The sequence below is a fragment of the Gorilla gorilla genome, chromosome 1, assembly GCF_029281585.2.
Source record: "Gorilla gorilla gorilla isolate KB3781 chromosome 1, NHGRI_mGorGor1-v2.1_pri, whole genome shotgun sequence".
In the NCBI taxonomy this organism is placed as follows: Eukaryota; Metazoa; Chordata; class Mammalia; order Primates; family Hominidae; genus Gorilla; species Gorilla gorilla.
This window is the reverse complement of record NC_073224.2, coordinates 155,780,617-155,806,774: the sequence shown is the minus strand read 5'-3', so window position 1 is coordinate 155,806,774 and position 26,158 is coordinate 155,780,617. Positions and strand designations below refer to the sequence as shown.

General features: G+C 33.5%; 1 protein-coding gene across 20 annotated transcripts in view; it reads left to right on the top strand.

Moving 5' to 3' along the window:
• PRKACB (protein kinase cAMP-activated catalytic subunit beta) overlaps window positions 1–26,158 on the top strand; it is a 162,322-nt gene that overhangs the window by 112,030 nt on the left and 24,134 nt on the right. For 8 of the 20 annotated variants that reach the window (XM_019022068.4, XM_063697409.1, XM_004026034.4 and 5 more), the window contains 4 exons: window positions 7,963–8,089; window positions 9,073–9,168; window positions 14,098–14,220; window positions 25,579–25,743. In XM_019022068.4, coding sequence (XP_018877613.1) covers window positions 7,963–8,089; window positions 9,073–9,168; window positions 14,098–14,220; window positions 25,579–25,743 — 511 coding nt within the window. Of the gene's footprint in view, window positions 1–7,962; window positions 8,090–9,072; window positions 9,169–14,097; window positions 14,221–15,894; window positions 16,856–17,793; window positions 18,547–25,578; window positions 25,744–26,158 lie in introns of those variants that run through there. The other 12 variants (XM_055351330.2, XM_055351306.2, XM_055351317.2 and 9 more) reach the window with 3 other exon arrangements.

Below are 26,158 nucleotides of genomic sequence, written 5' to 3'. Positions count from 1 at the left end.
CTAAAAGATCTAGTATCACATCATTTATACAATCTCTTATATAATTTAAAAATAAATCTAATTATTTAATATGTCTACAAGATGAGATCTGTGTCTTCAAATGTTTTCCAAGGGCCCAGCTGGAAAATCCCAAAGCTAATTCTAGATTAAGAACATTTAATTTAGGATTTGATTTTTGGGAAGTTTGTTAAACATCTTAAAAGACTTAAAACCCTTGGTCAAAACGGAGTAACAGGTCACTGTAAAATAATAGTCATTTATTTAACCAGAGTGATAATCAAAAGACATCAGATGTAATACAGAAAGTTATATGAATGTGAAAACTTTTATTATTTTTAAAGCTCAGTTTTTCTGAGTAATGAAAAACCTGATAAAGACAACATAGGATATTATCTTGATAAAATATAAAATCTAGTTTTTTAGACAAATCACCAAATTGGTAAAGAAAAATCTTCTGCAGTATGCTCATTATTTCTTTTTCCCATTTAGAGCTTTCCATTAAAAAAATTACCAGTCACCTGAAAGTTGACTGAGTACTTGAATTTAATCAGACACAGGAAGAATGTGTCCAGGGTTATTGAGTGTACACTGTGTTATAGAAAAATATGAACAAGAAGAGGACTATCTTGAGCAGGGAAATACATGGCTCTCAGTAACAGCATGAGAAATTTCCTGGTTACATGAAATAATACAGACATATCAAGAAGAGCCAAGAATACAGATTCAAATTATACTGGAAGAAAACATCGTTTTTCTAGGCCTTTAAGATAAACATTTCTGCATCAGGCCATAACAAAGTTCAAACTGAAAAAAAAAAAAAAAAGTTCTAGGAGTTGAGGAAAAAGGTTGAAGGAGGGAGTTATCAACCCAGCCAAGCAAAAAGATATACCTTTCAAGAAAAAGAAGGGGATGTATGACCTTCAAATCATGTGTAGTGTGACACAGCAAAAGTCGAACTTCTGAAATATAAATGTCAAAAGGAAAACTTTACCTCAAGAAATGGAATTACTATTTTTAATGACGAGGACAGCATTTCAAACCTAAAACTAGGGAAATTAATTAGATCTCAGGAAGAAATGTGGCAGAAATAGAAACTGCACTTTGGAAGATGGCTGTCAAAGAAACAGATTTTATAATTAAAAATCACAACCTTTTGCAGTATTATTGAGAGCAGATCAATACTTCAAGAAAGTTTTGTTTAAATATAGAGAGCAAGATTCTGGTCCTGTGTCAGTGCACCCTTGACACCAATCATTAATTTTTAGAAAAATATGTAAACAATTTTCCTTTCCAATTTCTTTCCCTAACTATTTACACATAAAACTTTTTTCATAAGGTCCATCCTTTCATTTTTCCAAACCCCCAGTCTTAATCTTATAATTTTTCTTTTCTTCTTCCTCCGTTTTTGGAACAGCCAATCATTTTACTTTAGGAAAAATATTTACCACCTAATATACTTTTCATACAACATATTTTTTTCTTACATTCATATTTTGACTACTAGACCTCAATATACTTAAACTTTTTATAGAACTTAAAAACCCAATAAGGGATTTATATTTATTTAGCAATTTGTTTTAGTTTTTAAACTTATTTTGTTATGGCCCAGACATCTAATAAGTATCTTATTATTTAATTTAATATAACATAACTGTAAGACTTTAAATTACATGAGACTGATTTATAAATGTTTATTTAACATTCACCTAATTTATTCATTTTTATTAATTATCCCTGGATTACTTATGAAAATTGAGATATTAGGCAGAGTCGTTATTTTAAGTTACTTTTATTAGCCTATTTTATAGCCTGTTAATATCAAATGTTTACCTAAATAAGAACTTAAAGTTAGATACATGAATATTCTGTCAATAACTCAGAAAATACACATGTTTATTAAATCAGTAATATTAAATTAATCTTATTTATCAAATAATTGCATATACAAAGATCATTTTGTTTTAGTCTGGGTTTATAGCTTCATGACCTTAAGAAATTTATCAGAGGCAAATATAAAACTCTCTGACCAGGAAATCTAGGCAAAAATCTGTGTTGACAATTTTGAAGACATTTCTCATTTTATTTTGTTAATAACTTTTTAGTATAGTTAAGTCTTGTTGAATTGAACCCTTGATCTTTATGTAATGCCCTTCTTTGTCTTTCCTGATCATTTAAGTTCTGTTTTATTGTATGTAAGAATAGACTCCTATTCTTTTTTGTTTTCCATTTCCATGGTAGTTCTTTCTCCATCCCTTTACTTTGAGCTTGTGAATGTCTTTATAGGTGAGATGGGTCTCTTGAAGATAGCAGACAGTTGGGACTTTTCTTTTTATCCAGCTGCCTTTTAAGTGGGTCATTTAGACCATTTACATTCAGGGTTAGTAGTGATATGTGAGATTTTGATCCTGTTATTATGTTACCAGCTGATTGCTTTGCAGACTTGATTGTGTAATTGCTTTATATTGTCTGTGGGCTATGAGCTTAAGTGTGTTTTTGTGGTAGCAGATATTGATCTTTCATTTCCATGTTTAGGACTCCCTTAAGGACCACTTCTAAGGCTGATCTGGTGATAATGAAATTCCCTTAGTGTTTGCTTGGTGTCTGAGAAAGATTTTATTTCTCCTTCACTTGTGCAGCTTAATTTAGTGGGATATTAAATTCTTAGATGGAATTTTTTTTCTTTGAGGATGCTGAAAATAGACCCCAATCTCTTTTGGATTGTAAGGTATAAGCTGAGAGGTCCCCTGCTGATGCACCTGATGGAATTCCCTCTGTAAGTGACCTGACATTTCTCTGCAGCTGCCTTCAAGTTAAATGTGGTATATATACACCATGGAATAGTATGCATCCATAAAAAGAATGAAATCATGTCCTTTGCAGCAACATAGAAGCTGCTGGAGGTCATTATCCTAAGTGAATTAACACAGGAACAAAAATCCAAATACTTCATGTTTTTACTTTTAAGTGGGAGCTAAACGTTGAGTGTACGTGGACATAAAGATGGAAACAGTAGACACTAGGGACTACTAGAGAGGAGAGGAAGGGAGGAGAATATGGGCTGAAAAATTACCCAGTGGGTGCTATGCTCACCACCTGGATGATAGGAACATTCATACCCCAAACCTCAGGATCATCCAATATGCCCATGTAACAAACCTGCACATGTACTCTCTGAATCTAAAATATAAATTTTAAAAAATAAATAATTTAAAAACCAATTAATTTATCAAAGATGTACTTAAGTCATGTGAACTAAAATATTTTATATAAGCACCCATTTATCCAAATAGAATTCTTTAAGGGATTTCTAGACAACTATGTCAGATTTTATTATATAGACACAGCATACAATATATGTACATTTGCATAAAAGCATCTAAACACCTATACTAATGTATAAATAAAAATATTACAGCTTTTATTTTAGAACTTTAATCATGAGATAGTAAAACAATAAGCCCATCAGTTTATAAAAAGAATTAGATCCAAATTATTTTTCTAACAAAATGGGATGAGGCTAAACTTTAAGCTTCTTTTAATAGGTACTGTTATGAAGTATGTGAACTAAATTATAGGTAGAGTAGTTTGAGTCAGTTAGCAATATACTGGAATAGACAAAGAATTGTTAACTGAGAAAATGTGAATGAATTATGTGAGGAGACCCAAATGATAGGAGTTATTCTAACTAGGTCTGTACAATATTTTCTTGTCTCAATTCTTTGTCCCTGAAGGTAAGATTGTTGCCATTTCTTTTAGTATAGGGACAGTGTCCTTTACATTGCAATTTTATCTTAAAAACAAAACAGCATGAAAATCACAATGATTTTCTTTTTTATCTGATGATTTTCAAGTGTTTTTACTTAAATAATATGCCAAAATAGCTGAGGATTTTTGGGAAAAAAGAGTTTAGTCTAGATTAGGATAAAGAAGAGGAATTGTAAACGTGGAGGGAAAAGCTCCAGAAGGGAACTTGTCTCCGCTAGCTTTGAGACAGTATTTTGTAGCAAGGCAATCTCTGAGTCCTGAAATTTTTATTAGCCTTAAGATATCAGTTGAGATATGAGTCTTATTTGGAGTATATGATTTTGTCACCATGGTCTTTTAGTTTTGTTGTAAGAACAACAGACTGTTTGAATGATTCCTATAACATTTGAACATGTTACCAGCTGGAGTCTCAGAAAATATCTTGGCATGCCTTCAAACTTTGAGAGCCTATTTTTAACTAAATGTATTTAGGTGATTCGGTTTAATGCCAAATACGTAAGAGCCAATTAAACACAAGTGCTGAATACACAAGGCCAAATAAACACAAGTGCCAACAGAAAATAAAGTATGTCCTTACCAGGAAGAACAATAAGCCTTCTCCAAATGAAGGGGAAAGTCTCCTCATCCAAACCTCAAAACTGAGGTCTAAACCTTACACTTGAAGTCAACAGGGGGAAAATAACCCTCCCCAACAGGAGATCAGTTAACCGGGAGGCAAAAGACCCCTCTCAAACAGGAGTGGGAAAGAGAAAGACCCCTTCCCAGCCAAATCCCAATTAAAACAGAACTCAACCAAAATTAAGAGTTTAGTCCAAAAGAGACTCACTAAGGGGAAAAGAGGGGACTCCCCAGAAGCAGTGGGACTGAAAGGGCTCCAGTGGGGGTACTTCATGCTGTAGTTCCCAGGGCCAGTGATTCTCCCTGAAGTATGTCAGCTTTAGGATCCCACTTCTGACACCAAGTATATCAAAGTCAAAATAAAAATATAGAGATGAATCTCTAGATTTGATATTTTATTTGGGAAGCAAGAATTACAATGCAAGACATCCACACAGACTAGGTGGTCTTTGGTGTGACTGAAGAATAAAAAGAAGGTTGAAAGTTTTATAAAAAGGAGAAGTTTTACGTTTTGGGACAAAGTTCATCGGCACTAGCAAAGTTTTGGGGAGCTGGCAAGCTGTGATTGGTGAGTGGTGGTGGTGGGTTCAAACTAGTCTTAGAGTCACAGCAGATTGTTTCAGTAGCTATTAGATAAAACTGGCTTCAGGTTACAGCAGGAAGCTTTAGCAGCTAGGCATATGGAAAATTTAATTCTTGGAGCAGGTGCTGGGTGTTCTGAGTGCTTTATTGCCCTGGCCCATCAACTCTGATTTAGTTGGGTATGACAGAAATGACCCAACTTACACAATTAACTTTCATAATTAAATACTGGCATAACTAAAACACAAGTATTAACTGAAACAGGACTGATGATGGTCATTTGATTCATAAAATGATGGTGGCAGACTCAGAATATCACAAGATGATATCAAGTAATGAGCAAACATTGGGGTCATTTTAATTACCCGAGGCCTAAGCCAAGATTCATTTATTGACTTACTATGTACAGGACAACTAATATAATTAATATAGTGTCAGGCACTGTGCAAAGTAGCTTCTGCTTATCTTTGAGAATTTTCTTTCCTCTCCTATCGTCCTCTCTCTCCTACTGCCCCTTGTTCAAGCAGAATCCTCATATTGCCTTATGGTTATTTAAAGTTTACACTAAAGTACCACACCTGAACCTGTTCTCAAAAAAGTTTTTGTTAACTTTATATAATTGGTAACTTCTTTTCTTTGCAACTCCTCACAGTCTTAGTACTCTTTGATATTGACTCTTTAATACTTGACTTGGTACTAAAAGGATAGCAAGTTGATTGAAGGAATTCACACTGAGACACTTGCCTTATCTCATCTTTCACAAGTACTACATATACACTTGAACGATTGCCAGTGTCCATCTTAGAAGTTTTGAGGCAATAGGAATATGAGTTATTGTTTAGCATGGCTTTAATCAGAATCAAATGAGGCATTATAATTCTCTACTTAAAGCTGTCTGGACTTAAAACTGCTACAGCATTAGCCCTTACCATTGTCTTCCTACATTCAATTAAATATTAAGTAGAAATACCCAATAACACTTTGCACTTGGAACATTTTACTTTCACCTTTCAAGAATTCGATTATAGGTTGAGCACAGTGGCTCATGTAAGCCTGTAATCCCAGGACTTTGGGAGGCTCAGGCAGGTGGATCACTTGAGCTCAGGAATTCAAAACCAGCCTGGGCAACATGGCAAACCAAACCCTCCACACACACACATACAAATACAAAAAATTAGCTGGGCATTGTGGTGTGCAACTGTAGTCCCAGCTACTCGGTAGACTGAGGTGGGAAGATTGCATGAGCCCAAGAGTTTGAGGCTGCAGTGATCATGCTACAGCACTCCAGCCTGGTGACAGAGTAAGAAAAAAAAAGAATTTTATTATAGATCTATGTAATGTATGTGTTCCTCCAATTAAACACCAGCATATGGAAATTAATATTTTATAAGTAAAAAGTAATAATATTAATGACATTTTACATTTACAGATGCATGTAAACGTGCATTTTATGTTTACAGATGCATGGATAAAGTAAGAGGGGACCTCCCAGGTCAGATGTTTCCCAGTTTAAGCATAAATGTTGCAATGACCAGAATGATTATTTTAATCTCTGCTTACAATGTTCTCCTCATTCCTTGTCATTTGGCATACAATGTGGATTGACAGTGTTGGGATGAAGCTGAAACTGGAAGGGTATTATAAAATTTTGCTCCCCAAAAGCATTTTTCTTTACATATGCATTCTTTCAACAAATATTTACTGAGCACTTGGGAAATGCAGTGACAAGCAAAAAAAGGCAGCACATAAAATCTTTTGTTGGAATTTGTATTCCTCTTGCTACCAGATCAAATTCATACCAACCATCGTGAGGGAAATCCTATTCATAGTTAAGGTTGTTCACTGAGGAAACAAATCTGAAAGTCATTGCAATTTATCAGGCAGATTAGTAGAATTCAAGTAATACATTAGAAGATAAATTAGAAACTCAGAAAATTGGTACATCCTTTTGGATTTTTCAGATTCTGACATCAAAATTACACTGATCTATTAATCTAATATATACATAAAAGAACTAGCTGGGTGTGGTGGCTGACTCCTGTAATCCCAGCACTTTGGGAGGCTGAGGCGGGTGGATCATTTGAGGTCAGGTATTCGAGACCAGCCTGGCCAACATGGTGAAACCCCGTCTCTACTGAAAATACAAAAATTAGCCGGGCATGGTGGTGGGCGCTTGTAATCCCAGCTACTCAGGAAGCTGAGGCAGAAGAATCGCTTGAACCCAGGAGGCGGAGTTTGCAGTGAGCCAAGATTGTGCCACTGCACTCCAGCCTGGGCAACAGAGCAAGACTGTGTCTCAAAAAAAAAAAAAGAACTGTACGTATTTACACTAACATAGAGATTATACTTATGTCTGTGAATCTATGTAAACAAGCATAGTAGAAGATTTGGAAATTCTGATGCCAAGATTGTATCTATGGTTTCTGAATAGGATTATGAGTATTCATTATTCTTCATCAATATTTTATGATATTTTTCCATAACGAGCATGTCATTTTTGTAACAGGAACTATTACAAAATGGGTAAAATGGCATTAATCTGCAGATAAATGCAGCTAAAGAGCTTCTACGTAGGGAAATTCTATAAACACTTGAAATTTGTGAGAAAAGTAGATGGAGCCTGTTAACTATAGCAGTGGCCCCGATAGACACTCCATTTGGCACATTTGCTTTCCAATTATTCTCAAGATCAGACATAATTAGAAAGACATCAATATATTTAAATATGAGCAATAATGATTCACAATGAGCTAACTATTTTAGGTTTATATTTTTCCTCAACATATGCTTCCCCATAAATTTACCAGAGCGTTATTTGAACAAAATATAGAGATTTAATAAATATTTGAAAAGTAACAAGGTTCTTTACATACTTTTTTTAAAAATACTTTTTGTTCCCAAAGTACCTCTACTTCATATTAGTTTTTATGCATAATCTACTAATTAGAATGTATTAACTCATTTTTACAGAAAATCAATGGTTTTATTTCTTTGCAGTGAGCCCCATGCACGGTTCTATGCAGCTCAGATAGTGCTAACATTCGAGTACCTCCATTCACTAGACCTCATCTACAGAGATCTAAAACCTGAAAATCTCTTAATTGACCATCAAGGCTATATCCAGGTATGACTTTAACACATTATGTGTACTGTATATGAGAAAATACTAGGCAAGACATTGTATGTATATAACCCCTACTTGGAATTTTTTTTAAGAAGACACTTTCTCCTAATAGTTTAAGTAGAGCTCAGAGTTTTGCTGCTATTACAGAGAAGCAAAAATCCTGTTATGAAAGGAACTTGTTTATATCTCCATTAATCTATAGTTGTGAACTGAGTATAGCCTCTTGCATAAGGAGATATTAATAGCTAAATCTGTGAGCAGTTATTAGTGCCAGGCATATTCCACGTGTTTTACATGTATTATTTCTTTAATCCTGATAAACCTATGAAGTGGAAATACCATTGTTATCTTCATTTTAAGATTAACAAAACTAAGACATAGCAAGGTCATTTAGCCAATAAATGGTAGAGTCAGAATTTGAATCTAGGCAGTCTGATCCCAGAGTCCATGCCCTTTACGACTACAATATAACTGCCAAAGAATCCCTGACTACCAATACTGAACTCGTAGCAACATTTTCTTTCCACTTCTACTACTAATAAAGTGGGAGCATTTCTTTTTACACAATTATTGATAGATTCTCCCATTGACGTTTTTACACTTCTGATGGTGCAACTAATGACAGAGGACACATTGGGGTAAGGCAGACATTTAGCATTGTTTCATTTATTAATGCTATTTATTTTTACCTTTTATTTTCACTTTTTTATTCCTTGGGTCTAGGATCTTATAATAATGACTGAAAAGAGTTTTGTTGTTATTAATTTGTTCCTTTTCTTTGAGTTGAGGAAGGATTTCCAACTTGGATTGTTTAAACTTTCATTCACTAAATATTCATGAATTAATTTCAATTACGTGGACTTAATTTTTTTTCCATTTCTTTCATAGTTTCAATTTGAATTTTAAACTTTCAATGTAGGTGCAATAAATACATTTATTGTGAGGTAATACATTTTCACTAGTATTCTTTTTTTCTTTTATAGGTCACAGACTTTGGGTTTGCCAAAAGAGTTAAAGGCAGAACTTGGACATTATGTGGAACTCCAGAGTATTTGGCTCCAGAAATAATTCTCAGCAAGGTATATTCATAATATCAACACATAAGAAGTAGAAATATGAGACATGCATCCCTATGGACTTTTGTAAAAACAGTTTATTGATCTAATTTTACATTTTTAATTTGATCTAAGTTATGAATTTAAATCTATTTGTGCATGATTACTAAAGAATTATTATTTAGCATCTACCACCAATCCTGTAACCTCTGTCAATTTTAACTCTGGGTCTTAGAGATATAATATGAATAAATATGACCTGTAGATCCATGTTTTGCAACCAAAAACATAGTCTTTTCTTAATTATTCCTAGTAACGGAAGGGTAGAGAAGACTTGCTCTGGATTATACCAAGAGGTAAATCTAGAGATGATATGTACTAGTTGTCCATTCTTTCTTTGTTTCAGATTTACCAGTTAAATAAAAGGAATGTATGAGAAGTGTTTTTAAATTTTAAATAGGACTATTAACAGCAATTGAATAGTTTTAGTCTTATTGAAGACAGCTCTACTTTTCTAAATAGTGAAATGTGGTGAGAGAAACTGTACCTATATCCAAAAGAATGGTTAACTTTTCCTCTGCCATCACTTGGTGGAGAAATCTAGAAAGGAGAACCTAACAATAACCAGGCACAAATAGGAGAGAGGAAAAGGAAGGGGATAAGACACATGCCTCATTTGTTCCCAAATGGAATCATTGAAATATGGCTAACTTATAGAAGTGTTAAAATAAAAGATTTCTTTCAACTTTTCTCTCATTATCTTTCATAATTCAAATAATATGTAACTTCTTGATATTTTATAATCTAAATATCATTGTAGTTAACACATTTCTTTAAATACAGTTAACAAATAATGGGACAACAAAATGAGCACTAAAACTTTTACAAATGTGTATATATTGTAAAAGTAATACTCATTATACAAAATTTAGAAAATACAGAAAAACATAAACAAACAACCAAAAAAAAACCTATATGTAATCCCATCAACCTAGAGGCAGCCTTTTTAAAAACATTCATATATATATATATGTACATATATGTATATATGTGTATATGTGTATATATATACACACACCACATATATGTATATATATGTGTATATATATACATATATGTGGTGTGTGTATATATATACACATATATGTGGTGTGTGTATATATATGTATATGTGTATATACACATATATATGCATATATATGTGTATACGCATATATGTATATATGTATATGTGTACATATACATATATACGCGTATATATACATATATACGCGTATATATACGTATATACGCGTATATACGTATATATGCGTATATATATACATATATACGTATATATGCATATATACGCGTATATACGTATATACGCGTATATATATATATACGTATATATATATATACACACACACATTTTAGCTTTATTTTAGCTTTCATTTTAGGTTCAGGGATACGTGTGAAGGTTGGTTACAGACGTAAACTCATGTCATGGGGGTTTGTTATACAGATTATTTCATCACTCAGGAATTAAGCCCAGTACCCATAGTTATCTTTTCTTATCCTCTCCCTCCTCCCTACCTCCACCCTCAAGTAGAATCCAGTATCTGTTTTTTCCTTCTTTGTCTTCATAAATTCTCATCATTTAGCTCCCACTTACAAGTGAAAACGTGGTATTTGGTTTTCTGTTCTGCATTAGTTTGCTGAGGATGATAGCCTCCAGCTCCATCCATGTTCATGCAAAAGACATGATCTCATTCCTTTTTATAGCTGCATAGTATTCCGTAGTGTATATGTACCACATTTTCTTTGTCTAGTCTACAATTGGTGGACATGTAGGTTGATTCCGTGTCTTTGCTTTTGTGAATAATGCCACAGTGAATAAACAAATGCATGTGTCTTTATGATGAAATGATTTATAATCCTCTGGGTGTATACCCAGTAGTGGGATTGCTGGGTCGAATGGTAGTTCTGCTTTTAGCTCTTTGAGGAATCTCCATACTGCTTTCCACAATGGTTGAACTAATTTACACTCCTACCAACAGCATCTAAGTGTTCACTTTTCTCTGCAACCTTGCCAGCATCTGTTATTTTTTGACTATTTATTTATTTATTTATCTATCTATTTATTTATTTATTTATTTTCTGGAGATGGAGTCTTGCTCTGTCGCCCAGGCTGCAGTGCAGTGGCGTGATCTCGGTTCACTGCAACCTCTGCCTCCTGAGTTCAAGCGATTCTTGTGCTTCAGGCTCCCAAGTAGCTGGGACTACAGGCATGCACTACAACACCTGGCTAATTTTTGTATTTTTTAGTAGAGACAGGGTTTCACCGTATTGGTCAGGCTGGTCTTGAACTCCCGACCTCAAGTGGTCCACCCTCCTTGGCCTCTCAAAGTGCTGGGATTACAGGGGTGAGCCACTATGCCCTTCCATTTTTTTACTTTTTAGTAATAGCCATTCTGACTGGTGTGGAATGGTATCTCATTGTGGTTTTGACTTGCTTGCATTTCTCTAATGATCGGTGATATTGAGCATTTTTTCATATCTTTGTTGGCCGCATGTATGTCTTCTTTTAGAAACTGTCAGTTCATGTCCTTTGCCCACCTTTTCATGGGGTTGTTTGTTTCTTGTAAATTTGTTTAAGTTTCTCATAGATGCTGGATATTAGACCTTTGGCAGATGCATATGGTTTGCAAATATTTTCTCCCATTCTGTACGTTGTCTGTTTACCGTTGATAGTTTCTTTTGCTGTGCAGAATCTCTTCAGTTTAATTAGATCCCACTTGACAGTGTTTGCTTTTGTTGGAATTGCTTTTGGTGTCTTTGTCATGAAACCTTTGTCCATTCTTATGTCCAGGGTGGCATTGCCTAGGTTGTCTTCCAAGGTTTTTATACTTCGGAGTTTTGCATTTAAGTCTTTAATCCATCTTGAGTTGATTTTTGTACATGGTATAAGGAAGGGATCTATCTTCAGTCTTTTGCATGTGGCTAGCCAGTTATCCCAGCACCATTTATTGAGTAGGGAAACTTTTCACCATTGCTTGGTTTTGTCAGCTTTGTCAAAGATCAGGTGGTTGTAGGTGTGTGGCCTTATTTCTGGGTTGTCATAGTTGAAATCATAGTAAATATATATAGTCTTGTCTCTGACTTTTTTCACTTTTATAATAACAAGCATGCAAACATCATTCTAATGGCTTGTTTGTAAATGTACCATAAAATATGTAGCCACTCTTCTATCGTTGAGTGTTCAGGTTTTATTTTTGATTTTTTTATCATTATAAATAACTATGATAAACATCCTTATACATAAAAGTTTTTTCCTTATTTTACATTATTTCCTTAGCATATATTCCCAGAAGTAGAATTACTGGGTCAAGGAGTAGGAACATTTTTAAGGCTTTTGATACATATTGCCAAATTGCTTTCCAAAGTTATTATGCCATTTTACACTTCTACCATTAGTGTATTATAGTGCCTATTTCATAACACTATCACTGGGTATACTCATTTTTAAAATATTTACTGATTTCATAGGCAATAAATTGTATCTCATTGTTTTAATTCTCATGTTTTTTATTTACTTTTCAAATGGTTAATAGCCATTTGGTATTTCTTTGTGTGTCTGTAAATTATTAGTTCATTTCCTTTGCCCATTTATCTATTGTAATTTAACATTTTTCTTATTGATGTGTTTTGATTTCTATACCTTGGGTATTAACTTGTGTCTGACATATTTACTATAAACATTAGCACACAATTTAAACATATGAATCAAAAAGTTAAAGAGAGTTAATGCCTATTTCTATTAGAAAACAAAGTGCTATTCCTATTATACCACTCCTTCCCTTAAAAAGATATACACAGTATCAGGAAAAAAAAGAGAAAAAGAAAATCTCTATAGCGCTAAAGTATTATATTTTTGCTAGAATTTTGAAAACTAAGTAGTTTGTAAAGCTAAAATTTTGACAAAAGGGTGGAATGTGGTGAGTCGTGATGGTAGAGGGTACCTCTGAGGGCAGAACAATAGATCTGGGTAGAATTCAGCTTATTTCTCTTCATGACAGGTTGTTGGGGTTGTTAAAAAATCTCTTGTGTCAGTTGATACTGACCATAGTTAATAAACTGTATTAGCATGTTAATATGAAGATGTTATTCTTATTTATTTTCTTATGAATACTTACAGATTTTAATTTTAGTAAGCTTAATATGAAAAAAAACATAACCTTTGATTTTTACATTTGGTTTGCAAAGCACTTTTTACACACGTTACTCCCTTTCATTTGATACAGTCCTCACAAAACTCTGTGAATTCATTTTTTTCCTGCATATCTTTTAGATATAGGAAGCAAGACAGTAGATAGCAGAAGTAAAGTATACTTAAATATTTACATTAATTGAATTCTACATTAAACTTTTTGCTTTCACAAAATCCTATGAAGCAGATGGGATTATCCCTAGCACATTCACCCTCCTAACTCCAAAAATATAGAGTATTTTGAAGTCAGCTTCATTATTTACTATGTAGTCCAGTTTCTATTATTTTCTTTGAAAACTTTTGATCTTTCTAGGCATGCTGTGGAAAATCTGTTTCATAAGATTATGGACCTAGAGTGGGCCTAGTAATGTGGTCTAACTGCCTTCCTGTTATTGAGCAAGAACTAAATTATACCAGTGAAATAAAGCAAATTTCATTGTCTATAATATTCTTAATAATTTTAGGAAGAAGATTTAATACTCTTTCCTAATATCCGATTTCAGTATCTGGAAATCCTCTCCTTTGTTTAATTTAAATCTGACCTGATACATTTGGTTCATTTTTAAATTCTGTCCTGAATAGCTGCTCAGCAATTGCTTTAAAAAATTTTTTATATGCTTCCAGATCATTTTGAAATTACCTTTGACTTCGTTCTCTTTTGAGTAAGTTAAGTAACAATTGACATTGGTGTTGGTTTATCTCAGGGCTACAATAAGGCAGTGGATTGGTGGGCATTAGGAGTGCTAATCTATGAAATGGCAGCTGGCTATCCCCCATTCTTTGCAGACCAACCAATTCAGATTTATGAAAAGATTGTTTCTGGAAAGGTAAGTAAAACATTTTATTATTCCTCTCTTATTACTGTATACGAATTTTAAGCTTCATGAATTGAAACTATATTGTGTCATAATTATTATTCTACATTGGGAAAAATATAGAAAAATCTATAGTTGCTGCTCTTACTAGCATAAGAATTGAATCATTTCAGTCTCTTAAGAAAAAAAGGGCAGTTTTATAAAGAAATTAACAAAACAGTAAAGCAATTTCTGTATTCAGTATTTTTATCACAAAGAACAGGATCATAGCCATAATTCTTGATATTCCTTCAAATAAATAAAAATAGTTTATTATTTCATGTGTCTATCTTCATGGAGAAAAGTTTTAGGGGCTGTTTTATATGCCCTTCCATTTTCAGGAGAGACTTCTTGTTTTAATTATGTCCAATACTATAACATTGGAAGTAAAAGTAAATATAAAATGAATAAGCCTTTTTAAGATGGAAATTTATAGAATTGATTTTAACAGAATTGTTCATATAGATTGTGATTATACTTGTCATTGGTTTTTAGCAAACATGGAAATAACATTAATTTTTCTTCAACATGAGTAGACTTACTGTGTTGTAGTATTTTACATTTTGTAAATTTCTTCATAAACCTTCCTTCTTTTTCACTTATAACCTCTAATTTGCTTTCAAGAGTGTTTTGTTTAGGGTCAGTCATTTGCTGTTGCCTTAGCTCAGACCTCAGATCTTTTTTTAAAAGACCATAGTCAATTCAACAGAAATGAGCTTGAATTTCCTACCATGCAGCAATGAAAGAATAGGCTTTTAAACATTCCCAGAAGGAGACCTTCTATACATTAATGACAAAATATATGGGAAGGGATATTTTGCTTATTTTCCCTTCTTTCTATTTCTACATGTGGTACTGCTTTGTCTTTTCTTTTCTTTCCCACATAGTCCCATTTAGAATATGATCAGGAAATAGAGCATCAATCTTTATCACATTAGCCTGAGATGTTATAGAGTTGAGGTTTTTTTGTTTTATTTTTTATTTGTTTGCTTTGTATTTTATGACCTTCTTAGGCAGAGATAAGCTGGAAGGAGATAGTAGAGGGAAAGTCTTTATTTCTTTGTATCTCAGCCATATTCAAGCTTTACATTTAGTGTGAAAGCTTACCCTTGGCATCTATCAACTTACAATTTCCATTGTTAACTATTCACAAGGTACCCTGAATGTCTCTAATGTGGTAATTTATTTTTTTTTGCCAACACTCAAATTTAAATCATAGATGCTGCACAGCTGGGCTGTAGCAACAAGACATTTGCCAATAGAATTAGTCTATCCAATCACCTAGAACATACATTTCAGCACAGTATTGTTCCCTATCTCATAGTACCTATGCACTCTACCTGGGTCACGAGATTTTCCCTTGTATTTTGCCACGTTTTATGTAGAAAGTTTTATGTATTATCAGTATTCACAAATTAGGAGACTGACTAAAGAATTTATACCCCAACTATGTCAAAGGTAAAAAAATAAATACCTCTTACAGATAAATAAACCTAGCTAGGTGTTGAATGCTGTGCACTGATAAAGGCAATACAGAAAAGCAGAATGCAGTACTTATTTAAACAAGTATCAGTATCACTGCTGTTCTTCTTACATTTGTAGATGTCTGGCTTCAGACTTCTTATCTTTGTAATTGTTTTCCCCCAGCAGAACTTTTGATATGAACAAAACAAAACTTTGAGAAAAATTAACAGACAAGGCAGTGATTTATTTTTGAAGAATTTGAGAAGTGTAGACTCTCAAGAGGACTAAAGGTCATATGAAGAATGATGAGAGAACCAAAATACATTAAAATCACAAATGGAAGAAGAATATTTTACTAATACAAAAACTAAGAATGTAAATATTATAATAATTGTTTCAAATCATTTAATTGACAGTAATTATAAAGTTCTTGAATCTTTACTATATTACTTTTATTTATGCTTCATATAAGAAATCCAATTTTCTAACAAGGATACTGTCATAATTAAATTTACATTTATTAAGAAAAACTGCTTTAGTTAAAATTAATGTGTCTTCATTTTTATGCATTGGCCTCGATTTGCCAATCATTCTCTATTGGTTAAAATTTATATTCAGCTGTTTATGAATATATATTCATTTTATATCAAACTTTAAAATTTTGTATCTAATAATCAGCATATATTCTAAAATCATAACAGTCTAAATCCTGGGCACCTTAGAAGAATGACACCATAAAACCTTATTATATCACAATATTCTGTTTTCTCCTTCATTTATTTAGAAATATGACAGGATATTTGGTGTACTTTTGTTTTTTAACTAAAAGTACCAGATTATCTCTCCCCATGTGGGATATAAAATTATCCCCATCTCTTACTCACTTTACTCATCTAAAGTAGAAGTCATGAAAGTGGAATTTTTGCCATTAAAAGGCTCTGTATTATGTGAAGTTAGATTGTATTAACCATTTCCCAATAAATCATCTGTTTCAAAACTCAAATTCAAACTAGAATGTGTCTCTATTCACATTGCAAAAATATTATTGTCTCTCTGGTAAGTGGCTAAAAGCCAAATTGGAAACTAACTAGTTTTTTAAATTTTTTAAGTTGTGCAAATTATTAAAAATCCAATTTGGTCTTATATTTGTGGATCCTTATATTTATATTTGCATTTGAACTTTTAATGGTTTTAATGATATATCATTTAAGAATATGCTTTTCATTCAGAATTGTTTTTGTTGATTTTAGAAGCATATTGTTTTATGCAACAGCATCTTATATTGATTATATCCACCATTCTGAAGTCACGTTATAAAGATTATAGGTATCAATTACTTATCAAAGTTAAAGTTAAATTTATTAATTAAGTGATAAATTCACTAAAGTACATATATATGAATATTAGATTGTAAAATACTTTCTCTATTACAATATTTTAACTCAAGCTGGTATTTTTAAATGCACACAAAGATGATCAATCAACTTGTTAGATTCTCTCCTACACATATTTTGCCTTTAAAAAAACAGAGGAGGTGGTATTTAAATGTCACATTATTCATGCAATGTTAAGGTTTGAGTCTACAAATTCATAGTTGAAAGAAAAGATTTATGATTCCTGCATTAACTATGCCTCATCCTAACAATACATATGCTGAGTTTCTGTATGTAGTCTTTAAATTTCATGTCTCAGTGTCATGTACTCCATGACAAGAATCAGTTATGGTCTCTATAGCACCTTTGTCTGGCTGCATTACCCATGGAAATATAGAAAGTTTATATTGCAGTCAAAAATTATACTTGCAAATAAGGTACTCAAGTAACAGCTACTATGGAAACCATAACTTTAGAGCCCTTGGCTTATGTAATTTAAAAAAAATTCTTAGCTTCAACATATCTAATGTAAATATTGTTCCACTCCTAATGAGTAACAATATGTAAGGAGACATGCAACATAGAGAAGTATAAACATAAGTATATGCTGAATGATCAAAGAGTTGGTTAATTTTTCCTGAAGGGAAATTCAATATTTACATGAAGTGTAATTGATTATCAGCCCAATTGCTATTCCTTTCTGTCTCAGGAGTCCCCAAGACTGTCTCCAGGTTTGATGATTCACCAGGAGGACTCAACAAGATTCAGCATACAGTGGTACTTGAGGCTAAGATTTATTACAACAAAAGGGTACAAAGTGAAGATAGCAAAAGTCCAGAAGACACCAGGCACAAGCTTTCGAGAGTCCTCTCCCAGGGCATTCACAAGGGATGCACATAATTCCTTCAGCAACAAGCTGTGACAAGCGTGAAATTTTATCTACCAGCAATACTCATTAAATACTCAATGCCCAAAGTTTTCACTGGGGGTTGGTCACATATGCACCCTCTGCCTAGCACATGCCAAAATCCCAGCCTCCCAGAACAAAAGTAGATGTTCAGAATAAACTATGTTGTTTGTACCAACAGTCTAGGCACAGTGAGCCACTCTAATCCTTTAGGGAAAGTTTCATGTTGGTATAAGGGCACTGGTACTATTCAAGTTGCCAGACATCTCTCAAGGGCCAAACTTGTAAGCAGTTCTTTCTAAGGGTAGCAGTCTCAGGCCTACTATGTTAACTCTTTTCTGCACACATTCAGTTTCCTAAATAACATACACATATGCAGATATTCCACTATACTTTTTCTAAGATACTATTGTTAATGCTTTTGGGGAAATTACAATGTCATTTACTATTTTGCTATGGCCATAGTTAAAGAGACTTAGAAGTATTCAGAAATCATTTTCATAAAACACAAAAGCAGTTTTACTCTTTTCATAAAACCCAGGGCCAGTTTTAAACACTTCACTGTGGCTATTTAAAATTCTTATTAATACCTTCGTTGTGACAGCTCTTGTGGTCCTATGAGCAAATAATTGCAAAACTGGCTTCTTATGTGAGAGCAGGGGGAGGGAGAATGGGGTGGATCATAATCCTCTGCAACCTTGTAGACTCATTATATCTACCACTGTTTCTGCATAGGTAAGGGAACAGATTAGAGAGCCCACAGATGCAGTACCAATATTTATAAATATTTTTAATGTCTTAGCTCTTTCTTTTCACATATAGAATCCAGGCTGATTAAAGATGCCCAGGTCTTATGAGGTAGTGTGGAACTCGGCACCATATCTATAACATGCCTAGTGTATGAAAAGTTATTATGCCTGTTGAAAAATTGTCTAATGTGTATGTTCATTTTTGATCAATCAATTCTTTACTGGGATTGCAGATATTTTGAGAACTTACTGTACCTAATTTATAAATAATTTGTTAAAATTTATCTCAGCATGCTCGTAGCCAGTAGTTAGTAGATTATTGCTTCTTGGATGTATACAAACTCTTTTGAGTCATGTAAGCCTAATAATTTTATCCTGATTCATAAAAGATAATGTTATTAGTTAAATGATCATTTCTCCTGCCAATAATTGCAGAATAGCAGTAAGATTTTTCCCTTCTTTCGAATATCAACTTTGTAATTTCTGTGATTAAGCTTAGTGTAAACAAATTTGATTTGGCCTTATTTTATTTCATTTTCTTCTTATTATTTTTATTTTTTATTTTTTTGAGATGGAATCTTGCTCTGTTGCCCAGGCTGAAGTGCAGTGGCACAATCTTGGCCCGCTGCAGCCTCTGCCTCCTGGGTTCAAGTGATTCTCCTGCCTCAGCCTCCTGAGTAGCTGGGACTACAGGCATGTGCCACCACGCCCGGCTAATTTTTGTGTTTTTAGTAGGGACAAGGTTTCACCATGTTGGCCAGGCTGGTTTTGAAATCCTGACCTCAAGTGATCCACCTGTCTTGGCCTCTCAAATTACTGGGAGTAGTAATTTGAAGTCAGCAAACTAGATAGTGAGTTTAAATCACTCAATATGGATACCATGAACAACATGAATGGATTTACTTTTTGGTTGTAACTTCATCTTGAACTTTTAGAAGATAATAGTTATTCCTAAAACTCAAATGTAGAAGACTTTATAATCAGTGCTGAAAGCAGAAAAAATATTCTGTTGAGTTTGCTCAATTCAGAGTGAATTTTATAGTTCGTTTAACATATTACATAATGTAATTTGACAGTAGTTTAGGATATCAGCCATATTGACAATGGTGTCTTTATAAAACAAATTTATAGTAAGACATTTTCTCCCTCACTTTATCAAACTTAGGACCTTAAGAAAAGATGAAAGTGTTTATTCTATAAATTAACAGGTGGAGCCTGAGACAAGATGAAAGGAGGAACTTCCTATACTTTCCCGATGACTTTTCTAGCACAGACTGTCCTTGGCGCATCTGTAAAAATAATGATAGATATGGCTGTCTTCTACGTTCTTTCTTTAATTCAAAAATTCAGTTTCAGATCATTAAAATAGTATTCTAATGGGAAGACTTAAAAAATAAAAACTGTGTTGAATTAATGTCTACAGAATACTAGGCATAATACAAGGCAGTTTCATGTTAAGTCACATAATTTCTTTTCATACCTGCCAGATGAGATATACTCTCATTGTTTTATAAATGAGGAAACTGAGACTCAGAAAAGTTTTCCCTAGATTGCAGAGCATGTGTGTAAGTAGAGTTGGGATTGGAACCCAGGAATTCTTTCTACTAAAGAAATAGCTTGGTAGAATTTTTTAGGTGGCAAGGATGTTCACTTTTATTTCGTTTAACTCTCTAGTCCTATATGTAGGTAAATCAAAACTCAGAATTACCCAAAGACAAAAGGTAGTTTGTGGCAAAGCAGGAAATAAAAGAATCTAGTTCAGTGATTCATTTGTTATTCCTTCACTTGGCTTCAGTGACTTTGTATCACTAATCATTCCCTCTCAATCTCCTTGGCTTGATCCCCTTCTCTTCTTTCTATGCACTTCCTCAATGGGTGGTTTCATCCAGTCTCATGACTCAGGACAATTCCCAAACTCATTTTTCTAGTCCATACCTGATTCCCAAATTCCATACTCTTGTATCTAGTTTCTAACTTGAAATCTTCACTTGGATATCTGATACCTCAAATTCAACTTATCTAAAACTGACAAGTTTTTGTCCTCTTTCCTACACTCCACCCACCCCCCTCCACGAAGCCTTCCCCATCTAAACTGATGGCAACTCCACCCTTTCAGTTGGTCAGGCCAAGACACCTTGGAGTCCTCACTTCATATCTAATGCACAGGGAAACCATTTTTGCTTTGTCTTTAGAATTTACAGAATTCAGCCACTTCTTACCACATCCACTGCTGTCACTCTTAAGTGAGTCACTAGAGTGGTTCCTTAAAAATGTTAAATCATATCCTATTATTCTTTTCAAAACCTTGCAAGGATTCCCCATTTTCTTCAGAGTAAAAGTCAAAGACCTTACTATGCAAAGTTTCATGAAAAAGATAGGATAACATTGTTAAAGGATCACTCGGTTGCTAAGTTTTAATTGTCTTCCTCACTAGAATGTAAACTCCATGAAGGCAGAAATCTTCGTCTTATTTTGTTTACTTATATAATCCAAGCACAAATTCCTGAGATATATTAGTAAGCACATAGTACTTGCTTAATTCAAGCATAACACATAGTAGAGGTTCAGTCAATATTTGTTGAATTTCAATTCATGAATTCATTAAATATTTATGAAGCTTATAGTATGTGCCAGACCAGTTCTACATGCTGGATACAGCAAGTCAGTTGTGGTCTCTGCCTTCATGAAGCTTTCATGAAGTGTACTCTATCTTTGGTATCTCTCCAGAGACATACTGACTCAAGAGGCCTTCTGTGGATTCAAAACTTTTTTTAAGTATCACAAGTGATTCTGATAAACACCGTGTTTTGAGAGCTTGTTTTGTGTATCTGTACCTCACTGGGGAATTAGATTTATTCTCAAGAAAATATAATTAGAAAAATCAGAAGTAATATGGTCTCTAATGGTTGGAAAACAATCCTAAACAATAAATAATATTGAAGAAAAAATATTAAAGAAAACACGTTGGGAAGTGTATATATCACAAACACCTCTTTTATGTTGTACAAACACCTCTTCCATGTTAAATGATGCCAGTTTCCCATAACCTTATCTCTCAGACCTAATGGCTTAATGATTTTAGACTTTCTCTTTTCAATATCTGACTCTTTACATTTACTTTCACATTATTTGCCTATCTTGGACTGGCAGAAAGCTCATAGGTATATGTCAGGAAGATTAGGTTATTTTCCCAATAATTCTACTAACGGAGTTGGTAGCCTCACAGGAGCTCAGATTCCTTATCTTTAAAATGAGAGTTTAGACTCAATTAAACTAAGCTCCCTGTAGCTCCAATATTAGAAGATTCTGATTTCACTTTCTATAGTAGTTATAATTGATAATGATAAAAGTAATACCCTTTGGTGTAGTTTTAAAGGAAAAATTAGATAGTCACTCTTCCCATCATAGAAATCTTTAGTGTCTCCAGGTTGATGTATTACAAATAAAGGTTGTACACTTAAAACAATTTTGTTGAAGTTATTTTCTGTTTTTCACTAATTCCAGTTTGATAAATCAACATGGCTCTTTGAAAAGTTCAGTCAACAAGGAAATTACATTTCAGGTTAAATTTCAGAATAATCATGGGAAAAAATACTTTCACAATGACTTTCATTATTTCTCCCCCAAAATACTTTAAATATGTGATGGATTCCCATTATTAACATGAACCACTATGAGAGTGTGGGCTACCTATGAGAATCTCTGGGGAAGAGGGTGTGATATGGAGGTGAGGAGGATATGTTTATGATTTGAAAAGGTTCCCAAATCGTTCTGATATCTGCTGTCACAACCCACCACCACTCCACTGTCACACACACACACACACACACACACACACACACACATTCAAGACCATCACTTTATTTGCATTCCAAAATAAAAAATTACATTATTTAGATGATTTTATTTTTCATGCATTCCACTGCATATTACCTGAATTCCAAAGATAATTTATATGTAGTACATTACTGTCTGCCATCTGAACGTAATGAAAGAGATAACTGGTACATTACCATGGAACAGTTCACACAAATTTAATCTTAAACAAATATAGATGTACTTCAAATAAATTATTTCTTTGGAATCTAAATAAAGTTTAGATTTATCACTGGAAAAATCTGAGCTAACATACCCACTGGAAAAATGTCATGTTATTTTTAAAGTAGACAGTGTGCCTTTTGAAAACCCCTTATTCTCTAGTTATTACTTCATCTAGGTAAATGAGGAAATGTGCAGCAAAATATTTTTAAGATGAAAATTTCAGTCTTTTAGAAGGTTCCTGATAATGACTATTTTTAGGTTATTGAATCATGGAAGGAGAATAGATAATTAAAAATAAGTACCCTGAAGTCAGTGTACCCAGTTTGGAATTACACCTTTACTATTTATTAGCTCTGTAATCTTAGGCAAAATAATTTCTGTAGGTCTCAATTGCTTCACCCCTACCTATGAAATTTGGATAATAATCATACCTATGTTTTGGATTTTATGAGCCATTACAGAAAGTGTTTAGCATAATGCCTAGCTTCTAGTAAACCATTGTGTCAAGAATAAAACTAGAGAAGGTAGAAGTTCACATATCTTATTATTTTAGAACATAAAACTGCTCATAATCTAGGATAATAAAGGGCCTTGCAAAAATGAGATTTTGAGTTGCTAATTTATATGAGTTGAGCCTAAATCCTGGTCATTTATTAACTATTAACCCTTTAAATAGTCTTTAGTTGTTGATAGAATATTAGTTTTCCTCTGGTATGATAATGATTTCAATTTACAGTACTGTATTATTTACATTTAAAATGTTATGATCTTTTACTAGCATAGAAAATAAAACCTCTGCATAAAGTAGTGAACAGAGTTGAGAATAGTGCTTTTCAAGCTTTTATGTACATATGAATCCCTTGGAGATAAAAGCTCAGATTTTCAGGCCCAATGCCCCCATCATCTGAGGCAAGCCACAGGAATCTACATTTTTATCCTTTTCCCAGTTTATTCTGATGTGCATGGGTCCTAGGACCAGATTTTGAAAAAATTTACTTATAGACTAGCACAAAAGTGGCAGTCAAAAGCTATGGTTATGAATTTAACTTTACTATAAAACCTGTCTTTGCATGCTGATGATTTAACTTCTACTTTGAGAACATGAGAATGTATGTCTAGGTTGAGCTTTTAGAAAGTTAGAATATAAATTAAGGAGTCTATATATTTGAAGACAGCGTAATAAAGAGCAAAATTCATGAAGCTATAAATCATGAGTAGATTTCTGGTCCCAACTCTGCCACTTTATGGCCTGATGACTGGGGAAGCTATACCCAGTAACATTGCTGAATCTTAGTTTCTCCATCTTTAAAATGGAGTTAATACCATATTCACTGAATTTGTCCTATCCAACTAGAATGTAAGTTACATGAAATCAGAGACTTGCCTGGTTTTGCTCACTGCTATATATGCAGCACCTAAAATAGTGCCTGGCATATAGTAGGTATTCAATAAATAATTGTAAAATGGATGAACTACAGTATTTGAAATAGTCTAATAAATACTGAGAATAAAAATGGCACAATACCTTCCCTCAGAAGCTCAGAGCCTGGGGGAGACAGAAATATGCACAAATACTATAGCATAGTTGAATAAATAAATGTATTATAAAGAGCAACTGAGGTAATGTAATGATGCACTATGTAAGTTATGAAGTGGTGGTAGTACTTGTAGTGGTAGCACTTGTAGAGAAACAAAATAAGAATGCAGAGAGTTTAGGGATGCGCCTCTTAACCCTTTAAAGTGTTTTCTACAAAGTGCTATGATCAATTTGTAGTTGAGGCTGTAATAATCCAGATATGTATACACATACATGTGTGCATACATATGTATGTATGACAGGGAAGAGGGTAATGAAAGGGATTGAACACAAGCTGGAAAGGATAGTGGAGAGGTGGTAGTGATGACAAAAAAGAATAAGGAGGCATAGATGCAGCTATTCCTTCATCCTTTGGTGGTACCCATTTTAATTTTTTAGGTACCCATATCAATGAAACAGTAATAACCAGAAGTTAGATTGGTATAGAGGAGAAGAATGTGTTTAAACAAAACAAAATGAAAAATAGACTTAGGTCTCCTATAAATGTTACTTTAACCTTATCGAGTGCCAAAAATCTTCACTTATTTGGGGGTTTTCCATTTGTTTTTAAGGCCAGAGGCCAGTCTAGTAATTGTAAAGTCTTCACAATTTAGTAGGTAGAAAAATGCTTTTAAACCAGTCTAAATCATTTTTATACTGTTGCATAATAGGAGAATTATTTTTAAAAGCCAACTTCTGATAAATGAAAAATGTTTTCCTATACTGTGAAAGGCAGTGTGGGTTTTTACAACCATTTTTAGACTTCCTTTTTGATAGATCTCTCTTCAAAATGTACATACTGATTTCCTTCATATGCTGGTTCTTCTATTTATATTACAAAGTTAAATTTATATATCTTTGGGACACAGGTTTGTAATGTATGATCCAAAGAGATTGCTCTTAAAGATAGGTGAACTTTCTGATATTTTGCAAAAGTTCTGTAGGTGTGCACATTTTTCTGGAGACTGCTCCATGTTCTTAAAGACATCATAACCAAAGCAAGGCCCTAAGAGAACAGGTTTAGTTCATTCACCCAAGTAATTCACTTCTTTATGGCTACTGTGGGGACTGTAACATGTAGTTAAAAGTATGTGAAGGTCATCGCTCCATATTTTTGTTTATATAATGGCTTGTTGCCTTGAAAAAAAAACTTTATGAAATCAAAACAGAAATATCATGAGTCTTAGAATGTGTGTTTTACCAAATGGTGTGTTTGTGTAGGTCCGATTCCCATCCCACTTCAGTTCAGATCTCAAGGACCTTCTACGGAACCTGCTGCAGGTGGATTTGACCAAGAGATTTGGAAATCTAAAGAATGGTGTCAGTGATATAAAAACTCACAAGTGGTTTGCCACGACAGATTGGATTGCTATTTACCAGAGGAAGGTGAGACTTTCTTTTTTAATTTAAAAGCTTTTTTAAAGTTGGTGTTTAAATTATATGTGGTGGAGATATTTTCAACTTAACACATAGTTTTAATTTTTTTACCTTTTGAATTAATCTTGTGCAGGATCTAAAGTACTTTACAGCCCATAACTTAAAAATGAGTTTCCCCCTAGAATTTTTTTTTTTTTTTTTGAGGTGGAGTCTCACTCTGTAGTCCACGCTGGAGTGCAGTGGCACAATCTCGGCTCACTGCAACCTCCGCCACCTCAGTTCAAGTGATTCTCCTGCTTCAGCCTCTCGAGTAGCTGGGACTACGGGTGCATGCCATCACATCTGGATGATTTTTTTTGTATTTTTAGTAGAGACAGGGTTTCACTATGTTGGCTAGGCTGGTCTTGAACTCCTGACCTCAAGT